At 37.3% G+C, this 24,249-nt stretch overlaps 2 protein-coding genes across 2 annotated transcripts in view; one reads left to right on the top strand and one right to left on the bottom strand.

Moving 5' to 3' along the window:
• Window positions 1-20,786, top strand: part of LOC144634530 (MAM and LDL-receptor class A domain-containing protein 2-like) — a 75,483-nt gene extending 54,697 nt beyond the window's left edge. The window contains exons 33-52 of the mRNA XM_078493505.1: window positions 1,163-1,456; window positions 1,895-2,054; window positions 2,502-2,695; window positions 5,257-5,547; window positions 5,649-5,951; window positions 6,402-6,555; window positions 6,804-7,000; window positions 7,530-7,820; window positions 8,269-8,464; window positions 9,644-10,365; window positions 11,228-11,463; window positions 12,235-12,538; window positions 12,859-13,094; window positions 15,063-15,330; window positions 15,925-16,047; window positions 16,460-16,585; window positions 16,810-16,937; window positions 17,445-17,545; window positions 17,844-18,272; window positions 18,682-20,786. Of these exons, the coding sequence (XP_078349631.1) occupies window positions 1,163-1,456; window positions 1,895-2,054; window positions 2,502-2,695; window positions 5,257-5,547; window positions 5,649-5,951; window positions 6,402-6,555; window positions 6,804-7,000; window positions 7,530-7,820; window positions 8,269-8,464; window positions 9,644-10,365; window positions 11,228-11,463; window positions 12,235-12,538; window positions 12,859-13,094; window positions 15,063-15,330; window positions 15,925-16,047; window positions 16,460-16,585; window positions 16,810-16,937; window positions 17,445-17,545; window positions 17,844-18,272; window positions 18,682-19,210 (5,282 nt within the window). The 3' untranslated portion in view covers window positions 19,211-20,786. The remainder of the gene's footprint in view (window positions 1-1,162; window positions 1,457-1,894; window positions 2,055-2,501; window positions 2,696-5,256; window positions 5,548-5,648; window positions 5,952-6,401; window positions 6,556-6,803; window positions 7,001-7,529; window positions 7,821-8,268; window positions 8,465-9,643; window positions 10,366-11,227; window positions 11,464-12,234; window positions 12,539-12,858; window positions 13,095-15,062; window positions 15,331-15,924; window positions 16,048-16,459; window positions 16,586-16,809; window positions 16,938-17,444; window positions 17,546-17,843; window positions 18,273-18,681) is intronic.
• A 589-nt stretch (window positions 20,787-21,375) lies between these two features.
• LOC144637000 (putative skeletal organic matrix protein 5) lies at window positions 21,376-24,078 on the bottom strand. Its single transcript, XM_078496180.1, has 5 exons — window positions 24,057-24,078; window positions 23,394-23,516; window positions 23,098-23,137; window positions 22,568-22,703; window positions 21,376-21,876 (listed from the first exon to the last, which is right to left on the bottom strand). Exons 1-5 carry the CDS (start codon window positions 24,076-24,078, stop codon window positions 21,376-21,378), a joined length of 822 nt encoding a protein of 273 aa, XP_078352306.1.
• Window positions 24,079-24,249: the final 171 nt, after the last annotated feature.

Below are 24,249 nucleotides of genomic sequence, written 5' to 3'. Positions count from 1 at the left end.
ACCGACGGATTTTTGTAGTAATCTGCTGACAAAGGTACAAGTGTTGACATATGATACACTACAGTGCCATCCAGAAGGGCTTATAGAACTCATATATATATAATGAATATATGAAATTCATATATTTGTACTGCGGATACTACTTCCCCCGTCATTTAATACCAATTCCATGAAACTTTCAACATCTTACGGAGGGGCAGTGCTCTGGAACCTTTTACCGGGAGAGTGTCACGAGGCGATGTCCCTCAGGAGTTTTGTGACAATGATCAACAAGTCAAACATAATTAAAAATACCAATTTTAACAATCTCTATTGTAAGAGTTCTTAGCGCTTTTTATCTTTTTGTCATTGTAACAATTTTAGCAATATATCTATTTTTAGCAATTAGTTTAGCGTTTTTACCTCAATATAGTTTTAATGTTTTTATCTACTAGTATTAATGTTTTATTTACATATGACCCCACAAGCTATGTAGCTTTTTATCCCATCGTGTCTAAATAAAAATTTTGTTGTTGTTGTTGTTGATATACATTTTAAGCAAATGAAAGATCATCGCATATTACGAACTCACAAGTGATCAGCTCCCAGTTGGCTTGATAACTCAGTTGGTTAGAGCGCTGCACTATTATCGCAGAGGTCAAGCCTGACTTTTTTCAGGCTTGCTTTTCTCAACTGCTTAATCAATCAATCAATCAATCAATCAAGTCGAGTACAATACACAATCGAGTACAATCAAGTCGAGTACATTACTGTGATGATCTTTCATTTGCATAAAATGTATATCCGCAGTACAAATAAATAATTTTTTATATATTCGTTACATATCTTCTCCATCCACGGGTATATTACGAACTCACAAGTGACCAGCTCTCAGTTGGCTTGATAGCTCAGTTGGTTAGAGCGCTGCACTAGTATCGCAGAGGTCATAGGTTCGATTCCCGTTCAAGCCAGAATTTTTCCAGGCTTGCTTTTCTCAACTGCTTAAGTCGAATACATTACTGCGATGATCTTTCATTTGCTAAGAACTCATATTTCTGACATATTCCCTTTATGCACGCTACCGAAACAGGATACAAGCGCTGGAACGGATGTGATTCATTGTTACTCCGATCCCTATGACTGGAAACGACTTTCTTATTTTGACATTGCTGATTTGTTTCAGTCCCTAGTAGAGGCCCAACAAACGTGCGGTTGTCAAACTTACAGTCTGGTGAGGTGAAGGTACAATGGGAACCTCTTGCTCAGCAGTATGCCAATGGACGTATCCTGGGATATTCAATTTACCTTTACGAGTACGATTACTATGTGATGTTTATTAAAACTGTTAACACCACTAGCCCTGGTGTTCACATGGTGATTTTAAGAGGACTAAAGGCAGCCCAGAGATACCGAATATCAGTTGCAGCTTTTACTTCAAAGGGAGTGGGATCACAATCGTATCAGTACATTACAACAGGTAATTTGTTTTGGATTTAAATTTAAACTTGGCACTTTTAAAAAACACTTTTCTTCAATTTCTATATCAAGAAAGTCCATGCCACGCAGCGTTCGAAGATTTCTTCCTTCGAATACTAATTTGTTTATCGCTTAATCAAGATGTACAGTGAATGCACTTTATACATGTCAACCGACCAGAGTGGTATTTCATATCTACAGATACTGTTTTCTAGCAGGCACTTATCTTAGAAAACAAAACATAATTAAAAAGGAGAGAAAAAAAGAAGTTAAAGCAGGATATACATTGAATAAACATGGCCGGAGAAAATCGTTAGTTTTGGAAGTTTCAATACAGCAGTTAGTTTTCCTTTTTAGTATAAGCTGAGCTGCATTTCATACAAAGAGGTCCAGAACGGCTCTTTTATGTTTACTTTATATTCTCTATTTCAATCTTTAGGTTGTGGAGGAAGTTTAAGCCAGAACTTTGGCGAGCTGCAAGTTGGTCGCAGAAGCTACTATAGTTCTTCCCTGCGTTGCACCTGGGCAATTGGCAATGCAGGCATAGACCAAGCAGTTCTTCTCGTCTCTTTACAGGATTTGTACCTCTCATACTACTAGTGAGTGACATAAATTACAGAGGCCAGCATAAGAGAGCCAGAGCGTTACATCTGGCATAACGAAAACAATTCCAAATTCGGTGTTTAGTCAATACCTAGTAAGTTAGTAACACTAATAATTCCAAGTTCGGTGTTTAGTCAGTCCATAGTAAAAAGTACCACATGTTTTGATAATTATGCCAGCGTAGTCAAAGTAATTTAAAAGTTTTTGGGCAATTCTTCTATTGAGTCGTATCCCAGGAAGTTCTCTAACACAAGAAAATGATCGATCCTTATTGCTTGATTGTTTGTGTGAACTTTGGTGGTTGTGCGCAGTTTTGGTGATTGCTCATTGGGTCGTTAGAGCGATGGCTTGTTGAATATTTCAGTGATGGATGGATTGATTGTTGATTTTATGTAAATATAGGGAAATCATTAATTATTTTAACTGTCGTTCTATTTTAACAGTGAATATATAAAGATCATTGATGGCGATGGCTTAATAGTTTTTTATCACTATGGATATTCGTCCTCTCCTTGGAAAACTTTCGTGGAAGTCAAGTATGGAAACGCGAAGAATGTCACCGTAGAAATCTACCTAACATACCGCTGGAGTCGGTTTAAGCTTCGGTACGGATTGGTGAAGCAGGGTCTTCATTCGGGTGAGTTATTTTTTAATCATTTTTATTCATTGGCCAGGCGACATGGAATATAATGCAATATACAACCCCATTCTAGCCTAAAATAACTGCATGTCGAAGTTTCCTTCGAGCCACCTCATGGTATCTGTTTATTATTCTATGAACCTTTGCCTCTTTTCCAAGTAAGAACAAGAAACTTAATCAGTTTTGTAACCGTGCGGTTAATGTCTGACCACCTCTTTTAGTTCTTTGGCTAGAGAGGCACGGCACCGCACAGAAAATCAAAGTGGCTACGAGCCACTAAACTCGAAAAATAAATTAGGAAACAAAGAGGAAACTTTTACAAAGATTTGCCACACTGCAGTTAAATCCACTCTCGACACATAACATCCAAAACATTTGAGGTTTTTAAAAATTGTTGATGAGAGCACTCGGAAAATAAATTAGGAAACCAAGAGGAAACTTTTACAAAGATTTGCCACACTGCAGTTAAATCCACTCTCGACACATAACACCCAAAACATTTGAGGTTTTTAAAAATTGTTGATGAGAGCACTTGGAAAATAAATAAGGAGACAAAGAGGAAACTTTTACAAAGATTTGCCACACTGCAGTTAAATCCACTCTCGACACATAACATCCAAAACATTTGAGGTTTTTAAAAATTGTTGATGAGAGCACTCGGAAAATAAATAAGGAGACAAAGAGGAAACTTTTACAAAGATTTGCCACACTGCAGTTAAATCCACTCTCGACACATAACACCCAAAACATTTGAGGTTTTTAAAGGTAAAAGCCTGTTCCGGCAAGTTTGTGGCCAAATATGGAACTTTTTTTTATTATAACGAACACAGAAATGCTTTGTTATCACTTTCGCTTTTATCCCGTTCCGAGAATATAATTTATCACGCGCAATGCGTGACGTGTCAAATGTCACGTTGAATTGTTTGGTCGTCTGAGACGCAGCAAGTTGCATTCGGGCAACAAGTTTTTAGGAAAATTAAAGGCCCGGTTGCCCGAGAAAAAACTGCCGGACAATCCAGGAGAAAATTGAAGTGTAAGAAATTAATTTTATAAATTTGAGAAACGAAAAAAACCTCCAAATAGCCCTCTTCTGATCGATGAATTGAAATCCACGACACTAAAAATCCATTTTCGTGTTGTCTTATAACCCAGACCTAACTTAATTACGCATGCAAATTGGTATGCCTTCGAAATTTTCGATATCTGGAAGCTTTGGAATGCATTTCTTGCTTCTTCTTGAATGAAATTAAATTCTAAGCAAAGTTTAATTCAAGTTTCTTTCATATTTCAATCTTAAGTTCGGGAATATTGACTTTTTTAAGTGAAGAGATTTACGCATCTGTCTGGGAATTATTTGTTTATTTATAGCTGCCCGAGAAAAAACCGCCGGACAATCCAGGAAAAAATTGAAGTGTAGGACATTAATTTCATAAATTTGAGAAACTAAAAAACCTCCAAATAGCCCTCTTCTGATCGATGAAATCCACGACACCAAATCTGTTTGTGACATTTTTCGAACAGCTTCCGAGCGAATTACGAAATATCAAAAGCGCATTTAATTTAAAAATCATACGTCCTGTGAGTTTTTTACAAACTTCAAAATCCAATATAGTAGAAGGTGGGTGGCTTACTTTTTTGGCCCAGACCATGAAGCGTTCATTCCGAATAGTTCGTGTAGTGCAGACTGTAGTGCATTCTTGCTCCGCCTGATCGATACCTCGTCGTCCAAACACATCTTGATGGCCGTGATAAATACATCGCCACTTTTAAGACTTTAAAACCCATTTGTTCACTTGAGCATTCTTTAGCACATTTTCTGATCGTTTGTGAGGTCTTCAAAAGTGTATTTTGAACAAAGGTGTAGCGAAAGGAACAAAATTTTAGCGTCGGACTCCACACGACAGACGCCATTTCAGCTCCTGTTGTAAACATGTACTGCCGCCTTTGTTCCAACCCTCTCCCCCACATATATCAACAAGAGACAATGGCCCGACTTTGTGGACAAATCAAAACCTAGCAGGGGAGACAGGGGTAAACATGTTTAATTCACTTTTAATGCGGATTTAATGCATAACATTAATTGTTTAACGGGAATGGAGTGACATCCAAACCCCCACTATACCTCATGATACCATGAGGTAAAAAGATCCAAGATACTATTTTAAAAATTGGCATTTTCAGCTATAAAAGTGAATAAAGAATAATAAATTAATTAATAAACTGCCTCAATGAAACTGACATACACAAGAAGCATTCTTGTGCGTTACCTACAACTGACACATTGAAACAGTCGTTTGAATCGCGCTTCTCGCAACTGTGACCTTGTACAATGATATAATTTGCCTTTAATTTTATTGGCTTTGTGGAATTCTTTATGGCGAGTGCGGGGGTGGTGGTTTTTCTGTTGTAACTCTTCTTTATTCTAAGTTTTTGTTTCATCTGGAATAATGACAAAAGAAAAAAATTAGCGCAAACACACTTTCTATTCTCATGTTATTCGTATCCATTACGTTTATCCTTACACATGTAACTGTGATTATTTTGTTTTTATTTTTTAGCTCTGCCGGTAGCTAACTGGAGTGTATCTGTTGGTAACATCACACAAACAAGTATTGCCCTCCGCTGGCCAAATCTCACACCAATCCTGCATCAGCCAGTTCTTTATTACATCGGTCTTATCAAAAACACTAATGGTAGTATATTAAACGAAGACATCCTGTCTGGAAATACTTCTGTTGTATTTCATGGACTGTCACCATATAGGGAATATCGATTGAGCGTCATCGGTGTAAATGATAGTGGTCAAGCGTACACGAGTGCTGAAGTTATAGCTTGGACGAAAGAAGGAGGTTTGTGCTGAGAAACTTGATCTATGTCAATACTTGATTTGCAATTCACTACGTCGTAAGGAGTTTCTTTCTTTGGTAGTAGTCACATTTTTTTTTCTCAGTTCCTAGCAGGGCACCATCAAACATCACTTTCACAAACGTGAGGTCAACTGAGATCACTGTTAACTGGAGTCCTCTTCGGCAGCAGTATGTTAATGGACGGCTGTTGGGATATAGAATTTACTTCCAGAAGACTGGGTATTATTCTATATATTCAAACGCCAGTAGTGTAAACGTTACTAAACCTAACACCACACGCGTAACTTTAACGGGACTAAATCCAGGACAACGCTACGACATCTACGTGTCCGCTTTTACGTCCAAAGGAGAAGGACCGCGTTCCTATCGCTACTACGTAACAACAGGTAGGTCTTTCCAAATTTAGGTTGGTTTTCGCTCTGACCACGCGGGCTAACGCTCGAAACGGCGGCGGTTCAGTTGATATTTTCACCTTCTAGTTGACAATCATCTAAGGGTGTCAGTAAAGCAACCGCTTACAAGCACCACTCCTCAAACAAAAACTAATGTTTTTGAATACACCAATATCGCAATAATTGTAAAAATGCAATAAACTAATGAGAGCTTCAAGTAAAGTTTTCAAAAATCCCCAAAGAAAGAAAAAATGTAAAAAAAAAAACGTCTTGATCAGTGTTTATTCTGCCTTTCGAATGGTTTACAAAACAGCATGATGGTTGCGATTGAACTAGATACGCTGCACATGTTTTACAAATCTAGATTGTATGAAATAGATTTGGGAAACTTACTTGATTGATTAATAATTGATCTTACTGATTCGCTCAAGTTACTTTTTACAGCGTGTAAGATGTCTGTAAACCAGACTGCTGGTCTCATAGACGTTACACACTCGGATTACAACTATTTGTACTGCTACTGGACAGTAGGCAATGTTGGCGTAACTCATGCAGTTGCCCTCTTTCTGATCCATAAGCTGGATTTGAGTTACTGCAGGTAATTATAATCAAATATATATAAAAATCATAAACAAATAAAAATGTAGCTGGTTTCACAAAATTGTAGGAGTGCTCGATGCAAATACAAGCAGAGCGGAATTCTAATTTAAGTCAAAGACTGTAAAGTTACTCGAGTTTTACGCACAAGGCGCTCATCAGACTGTGTGCTCACGGACTGGCAGTTTCCTATATTTTTGTATACATAATGTGCGGATCCCTTACTTTGTTTAATTATTTATTTTGCAGTGAGTATGTAAAGATTTTCGATGGCAATGGAACTATGCAATTCTATCAATCGGGATGCTGGGGTTCGAGTCATGCCGCATCTTTGGTCGAAGTTCCATTCGGAAAATCCAGCAACATTTCAGTTAACATCCGCTTGAGCAAATTAAACAGCCTTGTCAAAGTCCAGTTCGTGGTTTTAAGAACTGGCCTCAATTCAGGTACGTTAAAAAATTAAATAAAGCTTTAATCGTTCCCGATTAAGGAAAAAAATAGCTATATTTTTATCGCTTGACATGGCGGTCAGAGCTTTTTATAAAATACGAGCGATAAAAAAGTCACAACTAAGGGAAAAAAACGGTGGGCTCAGTTTTTTTAAAAAAAATCTTAAAATAACAGAGCCAAATTGCGCGCATATACGGCGTTAAAAACCTACAATAGTGAAAATGGTTTGCTGCATTTATATCTTTGTGAATAGTTTCCCATTTTAGTGAACTGCTTTACTATACTGACAAGAGTTCAACGTGATTCGATTTAAATTGAACATCAACTAAAATAGCTTACCGTCCATCCATCCATTCGTTCGTTCGTTTCGTTTCGTTTCGTTTCATTCGTCCGTTGTTTAAATAGTTCATGCGATTATTTTTTTAGTTATTTATTTTGTTTTTGTTGTTTCGTTGTTGTTTTCTGCTCTTGCTTGTTTTAACTGCTTCTTTCTCGCAAATTTACATGAAACGTTATTTCTTTCAGATGCTGTGCTTCCTGGTTGGAGAGTGTTAGCAGACAACGCAACCAGCACCACTATATTAATTCATTGGGCAAACCTAACAAGTATTCTTAACCGTCAAGTCCTCCATTACATCATCCTCTTAAACAGAACCAACGGGAATGCACTGACCCATGAAATTACAAATGGAAACGTACTACATACAGAAATAAGTGGACTCAAACATTCAACGAATTACTTGGTGAAAGTTGTTGGAGTCGATGAACGAGGGCGACCTTACATAACTCTTGAAGTGAATGCCACGACTAAAAACAGTACGAACAGTTGTAAAACTGATATACTTAACCTTCTATTCTAAGCAACATTTTTCTTTTCCAATTAACTTCCTATACATATTTTAACCATTTAACATTTGGCTGTTAAGATGAGACAGAATAGTATTTCTTATATATCTAAATTTCTTGTTGTGTTAATGTGTCCTTGCAAATTGCATATGCTCGCTCGAGGAGTTTGACTCAGCCTGCGTGCATGTCTGATTGGCTAACGCTCATGCAAATAATTAAGAGGAGCTTTATTGAAAAATAACCAAGCTAATTATGCTCATAGTTGTTTGCACATATCCATATTTGGGCTTTGCAAGTAAATACTTTTTTTCAGCGAATTCGGTAACTGCATTCAGAAATTGTTAGATCATTTGTAAAAGAAAAAACATACTAGCGTTAACTAGCGTTTACAGCGATTTATGCTGTGATTTTATTTCAGTTTCTTGTGGATCTCGGCCTGGCAGCTCACGAATCGTCGGCGGTACAGTTGCTCCAGTTAACAGCTGGCCATGGCAGGCAATGCTGCAAAACAGCTATGGTAGCCAGTTTTGCGGAGGTTCATTGATTGATCCACTTTGGGTCGTCACAGCCACTCATTGCATATATGGAAAGTCACCGTCATCTGTCAAAGTGATGTAAGTAGCAAGTTTCGAGAGTGATTGAATTTACGTTTCTTCTCGGGTTACGATATCAGGTCAAAAGCCAAATACCCATGGCCAGAATTATTTGCCCAATCACGGCATTAATCTTGCATACCGATGATTTTCGGTTCTATGCATCTTTCGTCTGCTCAAAAATATTTATACTCGCTCTGCTTTTCACGATTAAAATTTTACGTACCAGGTATCCAGTGATCTTCTGTAATCGGGGCTCCACAAAACCCTGTTTTAGTCCTCATCTGAGATTTCAAAGCGTGATAGCTCTCTTCTTTGAGCGCTATCTGAATTTGCCCAATTCGTCTCTAGGAGTGTACCGACCGGACAGTTTACTCGATAAATTTTGTCTTGAAAGCAATTTTCGTGGCCCTGCTTTTTGCTTTTAAAATTCCCGTAAATCGTCGAAAAGCAAACACCAGGCGGCAGTCCACGTTGAAATCCAAAAATCCACTGTTATTAAACTACGATATTTCAGCCGTCTTTGCTCCAATTTTACTGCAAAAGCCATCGTTTGAAAGCTCGTTTGCTCCAGTTTTGTTATCGTGCAATTTGAAGGCCTCATTCTTGTGTATCATCGTCGATGTACATGAGCCAAACGTCAGGCTTTCGAATCAGCGGCTATTACCAAGTTTCATGACCGCTTAATGTACGATCCATCAAAATTCGCCGACTCCAATGTCCGCGATTTCTGGGCATGGATCAATAGGTGTGGTTGGTAACCAAAAGAATCGGATGACGAAGTTAAAACAAAACGGAAGAAGCATTAAAAATAGAGATGATAGATATGACACCAAACATACTTCACACATTAAGCAAGGCGTCAAGTATAAAATACTTCAAAAGATGGTTACGGTAAACTACCTGCCATCCCCGCACAAAAAAACAAAAACAAAAACAAAACAAAACAAAACAAAAAAACTAAAAAAAAAAAACCAAAACAAAAAAACGATACAATTTAATGAAAATACCGCCAAACTGGATAAACCCCTTAAGTGAAACCATTGAAGAAGTGAAATGAAAATGTTAAAAAATTAAATAAATAGCTTTGGAAACGCTTCAAAGTGATTAATTAAGTGCAACAAGATGTTTTATGATTTTTTGGAGCAATAACAAACATGCATAACTTATATTGAAATTCTTACCTTTATTTCATTACAGGTTGGGAGCTCATTACAGGTCTTACGGTTCTGTTGGGACAGAACAGAGCTTTGACGTTGTAAAAATCATCCAGCACGAAAAGTACAACGACCCAAACAGTTGGAGCAACGATATCGCACTTCTTCAGCTATCAAAACCTGCTCAACTGGGCAAAGGAGTTGGTCTTGTTTGCCTGTCAGATAACAGATTTCAGCTTCCCTTTGATGACCTTAACAAAACGTGCTGGATAACTGGCTGGGGAACACTTACTTATTATGGTATCACTCCAAACGAACTCCAGCAGGTTGATATTCCTCTTGTTTCAAAGCAGCGCTGCCTGGCATCGTATCCTGGCAAAATAGATGACTCCATGATATGCGTTGGCAAAGACCAGGGCGGAATTGGAGGCTGCCATGGTGACAGCGGAGGGCCGCTTGTTTGCGAGTTCGGCGGTAAATGGTATCTGGAGGGAGCCACTAGCTGGGCGGGAATGCCTTGTGCGTCTCCCTCAAAATATACGGTGTTCGCCAGTATTCGTTACTTGAAGTCATGGATAATAAGCAAAACGACTGGTTCTTCTGTTCCCACTCCTTCAGGCCCAGCTGTAACGTCATGTGACTTTGACTCTAGTTTGTGTTATGGCTGGCAACAGTCATACTCAGATGTGTTCGACTGGACACGTCACTCAGGCTCGACCTCATCTTCGAGTACAGGACCCTCATCGGATCATACAACCGGATACGGTAAGTTTTTTACATATACGAGGCTCATGAGATGGGACCTTATTAAGCGATTTTCAATGGGTTCATAAAAAGGAGGCAGAAACCACCCAGCTTCCTGACAAGAACATGCCGCCAGAAAAAGTTTTTAACAACGATAACTAAATGCGTTTTAGAAGGCAATGTGTACAAAGTGACTTTCGTATCTGCAAAACGCATATTGCATTTAACTTCTGAATGTCGGTAGGTTATCGATATCGTCGAGCGGTTCATGAACTTTATTTTACTAGCTTGCACTCCTATTATACCCCAGATTATATAATATAAGCAATTTGCGTCTCGAAGGAATATATAAGTACGTACTACGCTATTATACGCTCTAAATAAATGTCAGAGTGTGCGTGTTAATGACAATACTATTGTGGGTTAATTAGTAATTTAAAACTCAAAACAGATCTACACTGTCATAAAAGAAAAAAAAAACAAGAACTTGCACTTGTGGGCTTTTAATAAAGACCAAAACCTCAATGAAAATAAGCCGCAAGGCTATATTCTAAGTTCAAGGTTAATTCATAAATTTGCACGTTTGTATTTTTTTGGGTGAATGTTGTGGAGCCAACCTTGATATTTGAGCTAAGCCAACAAGCTCATTTTCATACCAAAGACGTTTTTTTAAAAAAAATGCTACATACTTTTTGACGACCGGTTGACACGACCGCAAACTGATACAGCAGAAGAGTGACATAGCGTATGTAATATAATTGATCGATGATGGTGCAAAATTTTCCAACTTAATTAAGAGTATGCCGTAGGGGTAGTTTATTAACTTACCGATTAACTCTGTCAAGTTTATCTCCTCCGGTTGTTGTCTTGTTTTCCTGTACAGGGTATTACATGTACATCGAAACATCCTCTCCCCGAAGCGCCAGTGATAACGCAAAGCTTGAGCTTTCTGTATCAGGAAATGGAGCACTGTCTTGTCTCAAGTTCTATTATCACATGTATGGGGCTACTATTGGAACTCTCAATGTCTTCAATGGAAATTCGTTAGTATTTAGCAAGTCAGGAAACCGTGGTAGCTACTGGATAGAGGCGACAGTTACCATGTATTTGGATAGCACTGTAAGTTTCAATCAGTATCATATGTCATTTGCGCCTAAAACAGTGAAGTGAAACGTGTAAAAAGTCTTGTTTGAATGTCATGGGCTGTTGTTTCCGCGTTAAATCTTATTGCGCTTTCGTTATTTGATCTTGTGTCAGGCTTAAGTTTTGCACCGCGCGAATTCCGTAATATTTTTCTCCAGTCTCTCCCACATAGGCGAAATCACATGTTTTGCACTTGACTTTGAACACAATTTCCTCGATCTGATTTGTAGCGGGGCGGTCTTTCGGTTTCTTAAAGATATTAGCCAGTGTTTTAACAGGCTTGAAAGTGGTTCTATGCCAAGCACACGTCCAACTCTCTCGGAAACACCTTTTATGTAAGGAATTGAAGCGTAACCCCTTGGAATTCTGGCTGTTTGTTTTCTCGAGCCGAATCAAGGCAACAATCGATGAAACTTTGGGGGTTTCCGTTGACTTCAAGGTCACCGATTACTTGTTGTTTTTCGCTCTGTTTCTGCTTAAAGATATTTGGCACGATCCATCAGTATCTTGACTACAGCTCGTTTTGCGCAGGACAGTGCGACTCGAAAGCTAAAGCAAACCGTTTTTTTTTAAATGTCAAACACTGATCGCCCTAATAACATCTACAAGGAAATCAAGATTGGGCATTTGTTTTATACCATTGTTGTAGTGGTAACTTATAAATGTTTGTGGCACTGACCAGTCAAAGTATGAAAGCCGGAAAGTACGTAAAACTTTTGTGAGCCTCTTTAATTTTACTTAATTCAGATAACATTCGAAGGAATAGCAGGATCTTCCTACACGGGTGACATAGCCATCGATGATGTCTCCATCAGTAGTGGAAGGTGCTATGGCCAGACTGCAGCACCTCCATCAATCCCGACAGGATTCACACAAATGCCTAATGCTTCTATTCCTACTTCAAGTCCAGCTGTAACATCCTGTAACTTTGACTATAATTTATGTTATGGATGGCAACAGTCCTACTCAGATGTGTTTGACTGGACTCGTTATTCAGGTTCAACGGGATCTTACGATACAGGACCCTCATCGGATCACACTACTGGATATGGTAAGATTTCTTTATCCAACTAGTAGGTTCAGAAAAGGTATGTCGCTTTTTGTGACTTCACTTTTTACGCTTCGAGAACGAACTATTTATGTTTAAAGCTGTTACTATCTTGTCGTTACCTTTGTTTAGTCTCGGGTTACTTTTAGATGATTAGTTTAGCATCTGCAGGCTAGTACGGTGGCTTACGTAACGCAGCACATTTGATATGGTGTTCGTGCGCGAAATTGCGTTGAAGCGATTAAACTTTGGAAAATAAAAAGGCTGGCTTATTGATTGACAAGTTCAAGAAGCTACAATTTCTCTCTTGTTTTCCTGGACAGGATACTACATGTACATCGAAACGTCTTCTCCCCGAGTCGCCGGTGACAACGCAAAGCTTGAGCTTTCTGTATCAGGAAATGGAGCACTATCTTGTCTCAAGTTCTATTATCACATGTATGGTGACACTATGGGAACTCTCAATGTCTTCAATGGTAATTCGGTAGTATTTACCAGGTCAGGAAACCATGGTAACTACTGGATAGAAGCGACAATAACCATTTATTTGGATAGCACTGTAAGTTTCAATTAGTATCACATGTCATTTGCCCATAAAACATGTATAAAACAGTGCAGTGAAACGTATAAAAAAATCTTTTTGCTGTGTAACATTTATGGTATGCATAAATTGAAAGTTGGCTCCCGTTAACTAAGACTATTTATTTTTAACTAACGGCAAAAATTCGAAACGACGTTTCGACCGCTCTTCGGTCATTATCAAGTTAAATGTTAGTTTTCCATGTTTTTTATGGCTTAACGTTACTGTGCGAATTGGCTTTAAACACAACAAGAAAGGAAAATAAAATGAACAACAGCGCTGAGAGGTAGAGGAGAGAAAGGAGAAGAGAAAAAGAGACTGGCATTCTTTTTAGTTTTTATATCGTCGAGTTTGGAGATTCTGGCGAGAAAATACACGTCTACAGCGAATTGCGCTTCGTTAAAACGGTGAAAATTTCATTAACCTGGTTTTGATAAATACAGACATAGATATAAAACTAAGTATTTTTTGAGACGATCGATGAAACTTTCAGCAATATAAAACTCGTCACTCTCTAAAATCCCATGTTTTTTGTTGTTGAAATTTTGGCATTTTTGGGAAGAAAATTTTAAGTCACGAAATTGGCGTCCAATTTTGGTTTTAGTAATATAGGATATCTAATGATATTATTTAAAAGACCTTTTTACAAGGATTTCAAAAACTTGAATACAATTGAAATATGTCTATCCAATCAAAAAATTGTGTAGAAAGGCACATTTCATTTTTTTCAAGTTTGTGATCCTTTCGAAAAGCTTTTATTAAGGGTGTGGTCACATCAAAACTACTAACTAAAGTTTAGTTAGCTATTTCAGTAAGTTGACCTCTTCTCTTTTCACTCTACTCTAACTATACACCTAGTTAGAAAATTCACGTGTCGTTGAACCAAAACAATGCAGCTAAAACTATGGTTTAAACCCTGCAGGATGAATTGGTAAAACCTCAGTTTTCAAACAAACAACCAATCAGAATTAAGTCTTTGACGTTTCTTTCGTCACTTTAACTTGCGGGATGAACATAAATATGAAAAGCCAAAAACAAGCGTAAAAAATAACATGCCGAGGGTTAAAAAACAAAAAGGAAACAAACAGACTCTGCACTCTGTGGCGTCAGGCATCCTGTTAAGTTTAACGTTATTCCTGAAATTTCGACAACAGTTTCCTGCTCGAAGATATGAAACAATAAACGATACTCAGACAAAGCTTTTTCTGGTACCGTCAGTCATGGTTAAATTTTTAGAGCTGTCGCGAGCTACGTTTAAATCTGATGTCATCCAAAGGCCAGTTAGAACCAACTTTAGTTAGCTGTGTTGGTGTGAATGCAGAGTCGACCGCAAGCATTAACTACAGTTAACTATGAAGTCAAGCAAATACAGACTAACCAGAACTAATTGTAATTAGCGTCGTTGATGTGACCAAAGCCATTGCTAAAACCAAAATTTGGCGACAATTTCGTGATGTAATTATCCCACTAAAGTGACAAAATCTTAGAAACTGTATTTATAGGATTTAAGAGAATGACGAGTTCTATATTGGTGCAAATTTTCAGGACAATTAATCTAAAACTCAGGAAGTTATTCACTTAGTGCACCTTTTGGCGTCGTCTTTGCCCACCGTGTAGTTAAGCCTAGCCAATTTCAAATGAGTTTTATTTAAAGTGACTGAGCCAGTGTGAAAAATAAGTGGAGCATGCTAAGTATTTAAGGATTCATCATGATAAGTATTAATGGGGATACTTTGAAAATGTTAAATTGTTATTATTTGTACAGACGTTTGTATGGCTGTGTGGCAAAAGTTGCCATCCAGCCACAAAGGCGTTTGTAAAATTGCAAAATTGTTAAGTTTTAATATTGTAATGCGCTTTTGCTCATTTACATGTTAAAAAGCGCAATATAAATTCATAAATTATTATTATTATTAATTTTTGATACAATTTCTTGTTTAATTTTAGGTAACATTTGAAGGAATAGCAGGATCTTCTTTCACGGGTGACATAGCCATTGATGATGTCTCGATTAGGAGTGGAAGTTGCTTTGGTCAGACTACAGCACCTCCAGCGTCCCCGGTAACAACCACATATACGCCGCCTTCCTCTTCCAACTCAAGTAGTTCATCCACCGAGAAGCCTACTTGGTATTCAGTTCCATCGACCTCTAAGCCTTCAAATTCAAGCAGTTCATCTACTCACAAACCTTCTCTGCCTACATCTGGATCACAAGGTATTCTTTATTCTTTGTCCCTAGCTTCATTAAAACAGACGGCTTATCTTTTTGTGTAGATGTTTGTTATTTGTTTTTATAAAATTTTCTTTAACGATAGCATTTTTTTGTGCAAGGAATAATAAAGTAAGAGGAATGATGAGAAGTTACTATGGCGAATTAAGATATCTGAACTTAAAAGTTATAAGCGGGATTGATTTTTGTGATTTTTTACAGTTTGATGGACCAGTCTGTGCGTGTGATTTTTGGTTGAGGGTCTGGGTTTGACGCGAAGGAAATTGTCAAAAAAAGAAACAAAAAATTATAACGCGTAATCGATTTTTGACACATGATCTGCAACCTGCAGTTATCAAATGGCTTTACAAGGCGGGTCTAAGAAGAGTTGAAAACTACTTATAAGAAAATAAATAAGAAAGGCTCTGATCTATTTGCAATGTGCTGTTCAAATTACACTATGTCTTAGCCATGTGTGTCTTTGAGCTCATCAAACAGTTTGCACCCGCGTTGAGTATTAGCATTTGCTATTATTGCTTTTTTGCTTTGATCTAATAGTTTTAAAGCAAACTGATTGTTTTTCCCTTTCTTTTAACGCAGATTGTTCAGATAAACCAGGATCTTTCTTGAACTGCGCTTCCCTTCCTAATTATGGAAATTTTTGCTTAGTACATTATAACCTGACAAAAGAGTATTGCGCCAAGTCATGTGGATTTTGTGGAGGTAATTTTTTTTATTAAATCGTAACAAAATGATATAGGGAACTAAAATGACTCTTTATTTTTAATTTAACACCGAAGATGATTCATTTGTTTAGATTTGGTAACGTATAATTTTCTCCAACGATCTAGTTCTTTCTTTTTGGTACAAGAGTAAGGTGAATAATAAGTGTATGGGTTGCCTATGGATATTTAGAGTAGACGCTTGAAATTGGTCATTTGGACTTTACAATTAAACAAAATGCAGAGTGGATATAAAAAATGGCTCTATTGAACTTGTTGTGGCTAAAACGCCAATTTAACTTAAGATGATCACAGATTTTTTTATCAGTACACAAAAACGCCTCGATCCGAGGGTGAATCAGGAAACAGTTTAAAATTTCCTATGGTCAAAGCGGTATTTTTCATATTTCTAGTTGAATGCTTTGACAACCCTGTGTTCTCGGATCTTTGCTCAAGTCTTCCATCGTACGGGAATTTCTGCCTTGCTCAGTCAAATTGGACAAAGAAGAATTGTCGAAAGTCGTGTGGCTTCTGTAGAGGTAAGGTTCCTTTAGTTTGTTAATGAAAAATTGTTTATCGTCTAAGAGAATGAAGAGAATGAAGCAATCTGATTGGTTGATTTCAGTTGTTGGCCCTTTGACTACCTTAGTCATGTAATAAGTTCTTTTAATGCACAACTAGTTGAAAATACATATGAAGCTCCAAACGTGGATTTCATGCGCTATATATTTACAAAGGTTTTTCTTAATTTTTTGTTTACAAGATGATCCTCCTACCACCAATGCCTTCCAACCAAGTCCATCTATATCCACTCTTTCTCCTCGAACACCATCAAACGAAGAAAAACAAGAATCGGTCATGATAGAAATTCGTGACTTTGATATGAAAAAGGTAATCCTTTACTACTATTAATGTTTTTTTTTATTAAATTGGCGCTTCCACAGTCAGGATTTAAAAGAACTAGCGCAGTTTCAGGGCTCTTAATTGTCCTTAATTAATCGTGTACGTAGAAAAGGTTATGACGGTGAATTACGCTGTTCTAGTTCTGCAACTGAAGTTAAAGTACGCCTGGGCAATGAGCGGTTGCGTTTAGTCTTCGAGAAGTCATTTTACCCTTTTGATATAAATTATGGCTTTCGACCTCATTTAAAACCAAAAAAGGGAATCAAACGTTTAATTAAAGTGAGCTTTTTGGTTTTCTAGTGCAACGAAGTGATGAACTTAAAGTTTATAGTTTATGCTAGATTATTTTTTTATGTTGCTATCACTGTAAGTTTGAAACCTGTTATGATTTGATTTTTTATCACTAATTTCAGAGCTAAGCTTGTCAAATGGTTTTATTTCCAGCGCTAATGAGTTTTCTCTTCTTTTCCATTTTTGTGTATTTATATATTTTAGTGGGACAAAACAATGGAAGATGACTTTAAAAGAGAAGTTGCAGGGGTGGCAACAGATTACTGTGCTGCTGACGCATCGCGGTGTCAATCAACTTTCACAAGGTAGAGCAACAACCACAATGCATTTATACAAAGATCAACGACAAAAACAACCAGCACAATCCGCTCAAATATTTTAAGGTTAAACATGTATTAAGTTGGAATATTCGTGTCCCGCGCTTAATTTGGCGCACATTGGCTTTTGTTTTTCGGTGCTTTTCTATTTATAGCTGGTACCCACAACCGTGTTGCACTGGAATTCTATAAGTAATTTTTTTCTTGATTTTGCCAAAGCGTGAATGGTTAATGTACTTCATTGCAAATATTATTGCTAATCCTTCCATTTCTTTTGTCTTTCCAGTTCTCGTCGGAGGCGGTCATCTGACAACATGGTATTTTCAGCCGATATGGTTCATATTCTTCCAGGTTATCCAATGCAGTCACCTGATGATCCGCTTATAGCCTTGTTAGCTTTCTATTTGCAACTTCCCAAAGAAATGTCGGGAAATGTCGTTCACAAAGACGCCTTAAAGGCAATTGTGAAAAGAAACATGTCAAGTATTGGAGAATCGATGGGTAGTACCATTTTAAGCGTTGGTCCGCTACCCTCCATCACAGAGACTTCTGCTCCCACCCTAAACCCTACGGCAGATGCTTTTAAAGGACAGGAAGATGAAGAAAGTGACGACGAATCCAATTCGAACAGCACTATAATAGGAGCTTCTGTGGGCGGTGCCTTATTGATCATTATTATCATCGCTGTTGTGTTAGGCTACAAGAAAAGCAACAGGTAAGAAGATGCCCAAAATATTAAGTACTTAAATTATTATTTCAAAGTGATATATGTACTTTCGAGAACGATAACACGATTGTGTTCAAATGACTGTTTTGATTGAGTTAGATTATTTTTGGCACAACAAGAAATTTCTAAATTTTTAGTACTTTTTTCAAATAGAGAGGTCGGAGTAAAGGACACATTTATAAACTGAAATAACAAAAACGAAAATAAAAAACTAAACAATAAAAAAACAGTTAAGATCAACATAATTAAAGCAACGGTTTAAATATAATGATCGCTTCATTATTTTTACCCCAGGCAACTTGTTATTTACGACGAAAATTTGCTCAACTTTTAAGTAGCGAATATCAATTTTTTTTAAAGAAATGTATTTTAATCTACAATTAAATTTCTTCCTAAGATTTGGCTCCGGAAGTCGTGTGCACAGCAAAGACAGTGTCCGCGAAGGAGCTGTTGAAGGCAATGAAGCCATCCACGAGGCTCCAGATGGTGTTGCCACTGTTAAAGGGACGGCCAACACCGCTTATGATAACAATACTTACGTTTCTGTGGAGGAAGCTGTTGAAGTCAAATGCAATATTCCCACTCGTTCATCCAAAAATGAACCTGTCAAAATACTCGAGGAGCAACTCCCGACAAGAAATGTAGATGTGCATGCCCCCGCCAAACACTCATCTGTTAACGAGGGATTTCAAGATGTAAAAGAAAGTGTCGAAAAAGAGCAGGAAAAACCATCGACGTCTAAACAACTCGAACCAAATGAAACCGCGAGCGAATCAGCTAATCCAGCACCAGTGGAGGTAAAAAAAGACAGTGTTGCTGCCAAATCATCTGATGAAACCGTAAGTGATGATGCAGAGGAAGAGGAGAAGATTAATAACGAGGAAGGTCCTAACAAGAAAATGGAAGGAAACGTGGTCGTTGTTTAAGCATTCCTCCTCACACCCAAATTCTCCCATCTTTCAGTCTGTTCTTTTTGGTATTTCGTATATTAAGTTATAAAAAGTTTAATTAGCATAAGTACAAACAAAGTAAGAATTTGCTGTGCTGCGTCGGAGGAGACGGAAAACACTTAAGTTATTCTCAATTGAAAAGCTGGCTTTTCGAGTGTTAGCCGTTAAACTTCCCGGTCATTTGAAACATAATTTCTCTCTAGTGAGATAACACTGAGAGTTGAGAACTTCAAAATAAAGATTATTTTTAAATTTGGCACCTTGGCTCCCCATGCAATCAACGAACGCTTCGGTTTTTTTATTGATGGGTCCTCTGCTAACATACGCTGTCAATTTTTTACTCATATAACTCACCACTCAATACTTCAGCTTCAAACACAAACAAAAAAACCCACAATCCTCCATTTGCTCCGACGAAGAGTTGACACTCGAAGCGTTAGCTTTTCCAAATTGCTGTGGTAGTTATTTTACCTTTTGCAGCCACTAGTTAAAAGTCAGCTATATTTGCAAACAGTCGCTTAGTAACGTAGGTTTTAATGCAAGTATTTACAACAAATAGCTATGGTAAAAAGGTATGAGAGCAAGTAACTACTTTAGATGCTGGATAACCATTTAGAAATTGCTCGATACCAGGCGTTTCATAACTAACATGTTGTAGATTAGCATAATTGCGAGTAACTTGATATCTAAATATTCCCAAAGTGGGGTTTCTGCTATCACTAAATCCTCTATGCTGACAAAGAAACCTAAGATGTAACAATTGGGTCCAAAGTTATCTAAGGTATCTGTCATTGTGAATGTTTTTTTTTTTGTTAATAACCTATAAACACTATGAAACTTTGTAGTCAATTTTTACTACAGTTCTACTTTATAGATTTTTTAATCGAGGGGTCTAATTAAGGTATTATACTGATTCCAATAGATTTTGCGAACGCATGTTTTTTTTTTCCTTTAGACTAACAGCTGGCCTGTTCACTAACAACTACCTATTTTAATCGAAGTGTTTACGAACATTTAGGAAAAGTAAAAATATTACTTGCGTATTGGCTAGCCTTTAATCTACATGGACTATGCTTCTTATATAACCAATCTATAATAAATAGTATTTTGCATATATACGATGATTGAAGAATTGTTGACCCATGAAAAGCATAAAACATGAACGATGCGAAACAAATGTTTACTGAGAAATCTGAAAAATAGTCGTCGTCTGTGAACTAAATAAACATTATATATGATATATATTATATAATAGAATAGGTTGCATAAATCTTGCTCTTAAAGCTCTCAAAGAAATAAAATGTCTTGATTATCAACAAAAGGAATATAAAAGAGCTTACCAAGACTGTTCACCCAGAATACCATTGGGTCATATCGTTCACGGTTTAAGCTTTTCACAGGGTCAACGTTTCTTCAATTAGATTTTACAGTCTGCGTGACTTAAAGCTAAAATAACTTAAAATAATTATCATTTGAGCTTAAAGCTACTGGTGTTAGCTTTAGAGAATATATAGTTTTTAATAACACAATAAAATGTATTTTTTGTATTGTCTTCATCAGCCTGTTACGTGTTACGTATACTCAAAAATCAGTAGTTTCGTAACTAAAATAGCATGCAACATTAGTCGCGCAAAAGTTTGAGAGGTAACGGTTTGAAACCTTAAAACGATGCGATACGTTAAAAGTTAAGAGACGTTTATATGGCTGGGTTACAATTCTTGCCATCAAGCCATTAAAAAAAAGTATAGTCGCCGTCCATTCTACAAGATCTGCAAGGCTTATGATCAGTCTCATAGGATATTTTCCCTTTTATTGGTTAAATAACATGCTTTTCGTGTCAACAAACTCTATCATATGGCATAATTGTAGATGGGAATCACTACGGCCGATGAAATGCTTAACATAGATTGCCTTTTTTTGAAGTTAACATTCGAGACGAGCAATCAAATCCTGGTGACTAAGATAACAGTTAGATCATTTTTAAATGATCACGTAATTGTCTAGCCTTTAGTAAGCCGATTCTAGAAATGTATTGTTATTACGTTTTGACGACAAACTGATACAAAATACCTGGAAAATAAGTTATACCTGCAATGGTTACACAGTGCTCATTCTTACTCAAACATTTACCACAAGGTACTTTACTGAATTAAGATATATCCCATGGCTTTAATGTGCTTGTCTCCAGCTTCATTTCCGCAAGTGTTGGTGTCGTCAGGGTTACCTCCCGTCCCAAACCCGATTCTAGAATCACATGAGTTACAGTGATTTTCATTGTTACTAAGGATACCGATTCTTGCTTTAGAATGCAAGGGGTCGTTACCAACTGAATTGAACCCTTCCTTGTTACAATAACTTTGTAAGGAGGCTTGGGAACCAATAAGTGTTTTCCACGTGTTACGACCCAGCGAGGTGGCGCGGTATTGACCATCGGCGATCAGTGAGTACATTGAGTTGGCTTGCTTGTTGATAATAATGAAATTGAACTGTTGACCGACTGTCATACCGAGGCAGATCTTAGAGAAGGATGTGTTCCAGTAGGTCGGTAGCTTGGTCTCTTGTAAGTCAAACCCAGTCTCTCCTTTTACGGGATTGAATGTTTCGTTGTTGTTCCAAAGGTTGGAATCATAGTGAAAGTTCACCTTAAAATAATTCAATACAACATAAAATATATCAACCTTTGGACTTACGGGCTACCTGGGATTTCACTAACACTAACCGATGCCAGAACAATAACACAATAACGATTCTTTTATGGACTGACAATGCTAAAACTAAAAGAACGACGAGAAGTTGAATGGGAATTTTGGCTGCATGTCAAAACAAGGCTGCTGAGGCAACAGCAGGAGCCATGAAATTGTCTCCTCATCCGCTTCTGTACGTAAAATCATTTCTAACAGAAATTTCATACCATATTTTCCCTTCTAATTGTAAGACTCACAGTCTGCCAATACCAGTCAATATGTATAATAAATCTTGGAAAAGCATTTTCAAATCGATGTTAAGATAAATGTATGCTAAGGAAACGTTTCCTCCCTCCGAAATCGAAAGACAGGATAATGCTTTAGGGAGACAATAAATTATTGTATTTCACTTATCACCAAGCTTTAAATATACTATCTTTTTTTTCTATCATCGCGCAAAAGTATCACTGCGACATTCAACTCCTGGCAGTATGCAGGACGTATGTCACATGAACGTTGTATTATGGCCTAGCCACCACAAGATTCCTTTAGCTCAGTGGTGGAGCGCCCAAGTACAAATCTGGAGGCCATAAGTTAGACTTATGTTAGGAGAACTTTAGTATGTCGTGTAACTCAATTATATTAATACCTTGTTACCGTCCATTTTCATGACCATCGTCCACCCACCACCTCCACACGCCCCAAGGTCATTAGTCATGTGACAGTAGACAGGGAGTTCAAGTGATGATTCCAGCTTCAGTGGATAGGCTTTATTACCCATAGACCTAGAATTCGTAAGGTGGAATAGGTTCTTGCACATTTTACGTTACCCTTACAATAATTAGAAAAAAAAAACAAAGAAAAAAAAAAAAGAAAAAAAAAACAGCGGAACGTATTGGACACCGAAAAATGCAACGTAGTTATAGTTTTTCTTTCCCTCCTATCAATGCCACGAACGCTATTGGTGAAGTAACTTTAATAGAACTTAAAAATTCGCAAAAGTGGGACCTTATTTATAATATTATCGAATCATGCACCAGTATTTTAAAAATGACTTAAATGAAATTTGTGGGCCCTCGTCATATAATGGTAGAAAAGCGTGCAGAAAATTCACCAAAATGGCAAATTTCATCACGTTTTCGGTTGACAATAATTGTCGACACTAGAAGGTGTACTTACAAGTTCATGTCAAACAGTTCCTTGCAGGATCCGGCCACCGCTGAGGAACGGAAATAATACACTGTCAAGAACTGGTCCCTTACTTTATTGTGGAATTTTAATAAAGGAAAGGTTGACTAAACCTAGACATCGGAGGACGTTCTAAGTATAGTATTAACGTATACTAGTTCATGTTCATAACATACTACTGAGTATAACACCTGCTACTGTGGCTGATAAAACACACGAAAGGCCGAGGTGTAAGCATTGTTGACAACCGAGAAAAATAAGGTTACGATAATAAAGTTGAACTGTACCAGAACACGTGCGTCCGTCTCCAGTGTACCACGCCTTGCAAGTACAATTAAACGCTCCAAAGGTGTTTGTACAGTTTGCGTTCACATGACAATCATTTATGCCGTTCTCACATTCATCGACATCTAGGAGTAAGAATAAGAAAGATGTGGCAGTCATAGTGATTAAATTCTAATCTCGACCATAGAATATAGAATATAGAATATAGAATACACATTTCAAAGTATGTCTACCTGTACGGATAACTACTAAAAAAAAAACCGAGAAATCCAATATGCCAAACGTGCAAGGACCGCCAAGGACAGCATACTCAAAAGAGATTAGCATAACAATTGACCTAATTAGATGACAACATTCTAATCAAGTTTTAAAAAAGTTAATACTTGATTGAACCCTTTTCAGACAAGGCCTTTTTTGATCTTTTCAGACCGGGGTGGGGGTCCAAAAAAAAAAAAAAGAAAGAACGTATACATAACTATAGTAATATCCGTTCTTTAATTTAGTAGGAATAATCAGTTTGAACCATCATAGTTTCCTCACCCATTTGCATTGCCTGCATGCATGATATCATCACGAATACCCAGAAGTACGCTTGTGAATGACCTTTACGAAAGCCCGAAGTACTTGATGCTAGAAGAGTTTGACTATCGATAGCATCTACGTACTTTGTCTATGGTATTTCCTCATCTTCACTTAGAGAATGTAGATAGATTGTCTGCGAATCCATCTTAGTCACTCGATAGCGTAAATCAAACACCTCCTTTAGTAACAACAAACAAATAAACAAACAAACAAACAAACAAACATACGAACAAACAAAAACAAACACTACGACAGTACGCGTTTAATTTTGAAGTT

The sequence above is a fragment of the Oculina patagonica genome, chromosome 13, assembly GCF_052425735.1.
Source record: "Oculina patagonica isolate OP01 chromosome 13, crgOcupat, whole genome shotgun sequence".
Classification (NCBI taxonomy): domain Eukaryota; kingdom Metazoa; phylum Cnidaria; class Anthozoa; order Scleractinia; family Oculinidae; genus Oculina; species Oculina patagonica.
This window is presented reverse-complemented; position numbering and strand designations above follow the sequence as displayed.

Bases quoted from the DNA above. Each gene is read 5' to 3' on its own strand.
- LOC144637000 (XM_078496180.1), bottom strand. From the start codon at position 24,078: ATGAGGAAATACCATAGACAAA. The intron at 23,138-23,393 runs GTACAGTTCAAC...TCCGTTCCTCAG, and splicing joins AGACGGACGCACGTGTTCTG to CGGTGGCCGGATCCTGCAAG. The intron at 22,704-23,097 runs GTAAGTACACCT...TACGAATTCTAG, and splicing joins GAACTGTTTGACATGAACTT to GTCTATGGGTAATAAAGCCT.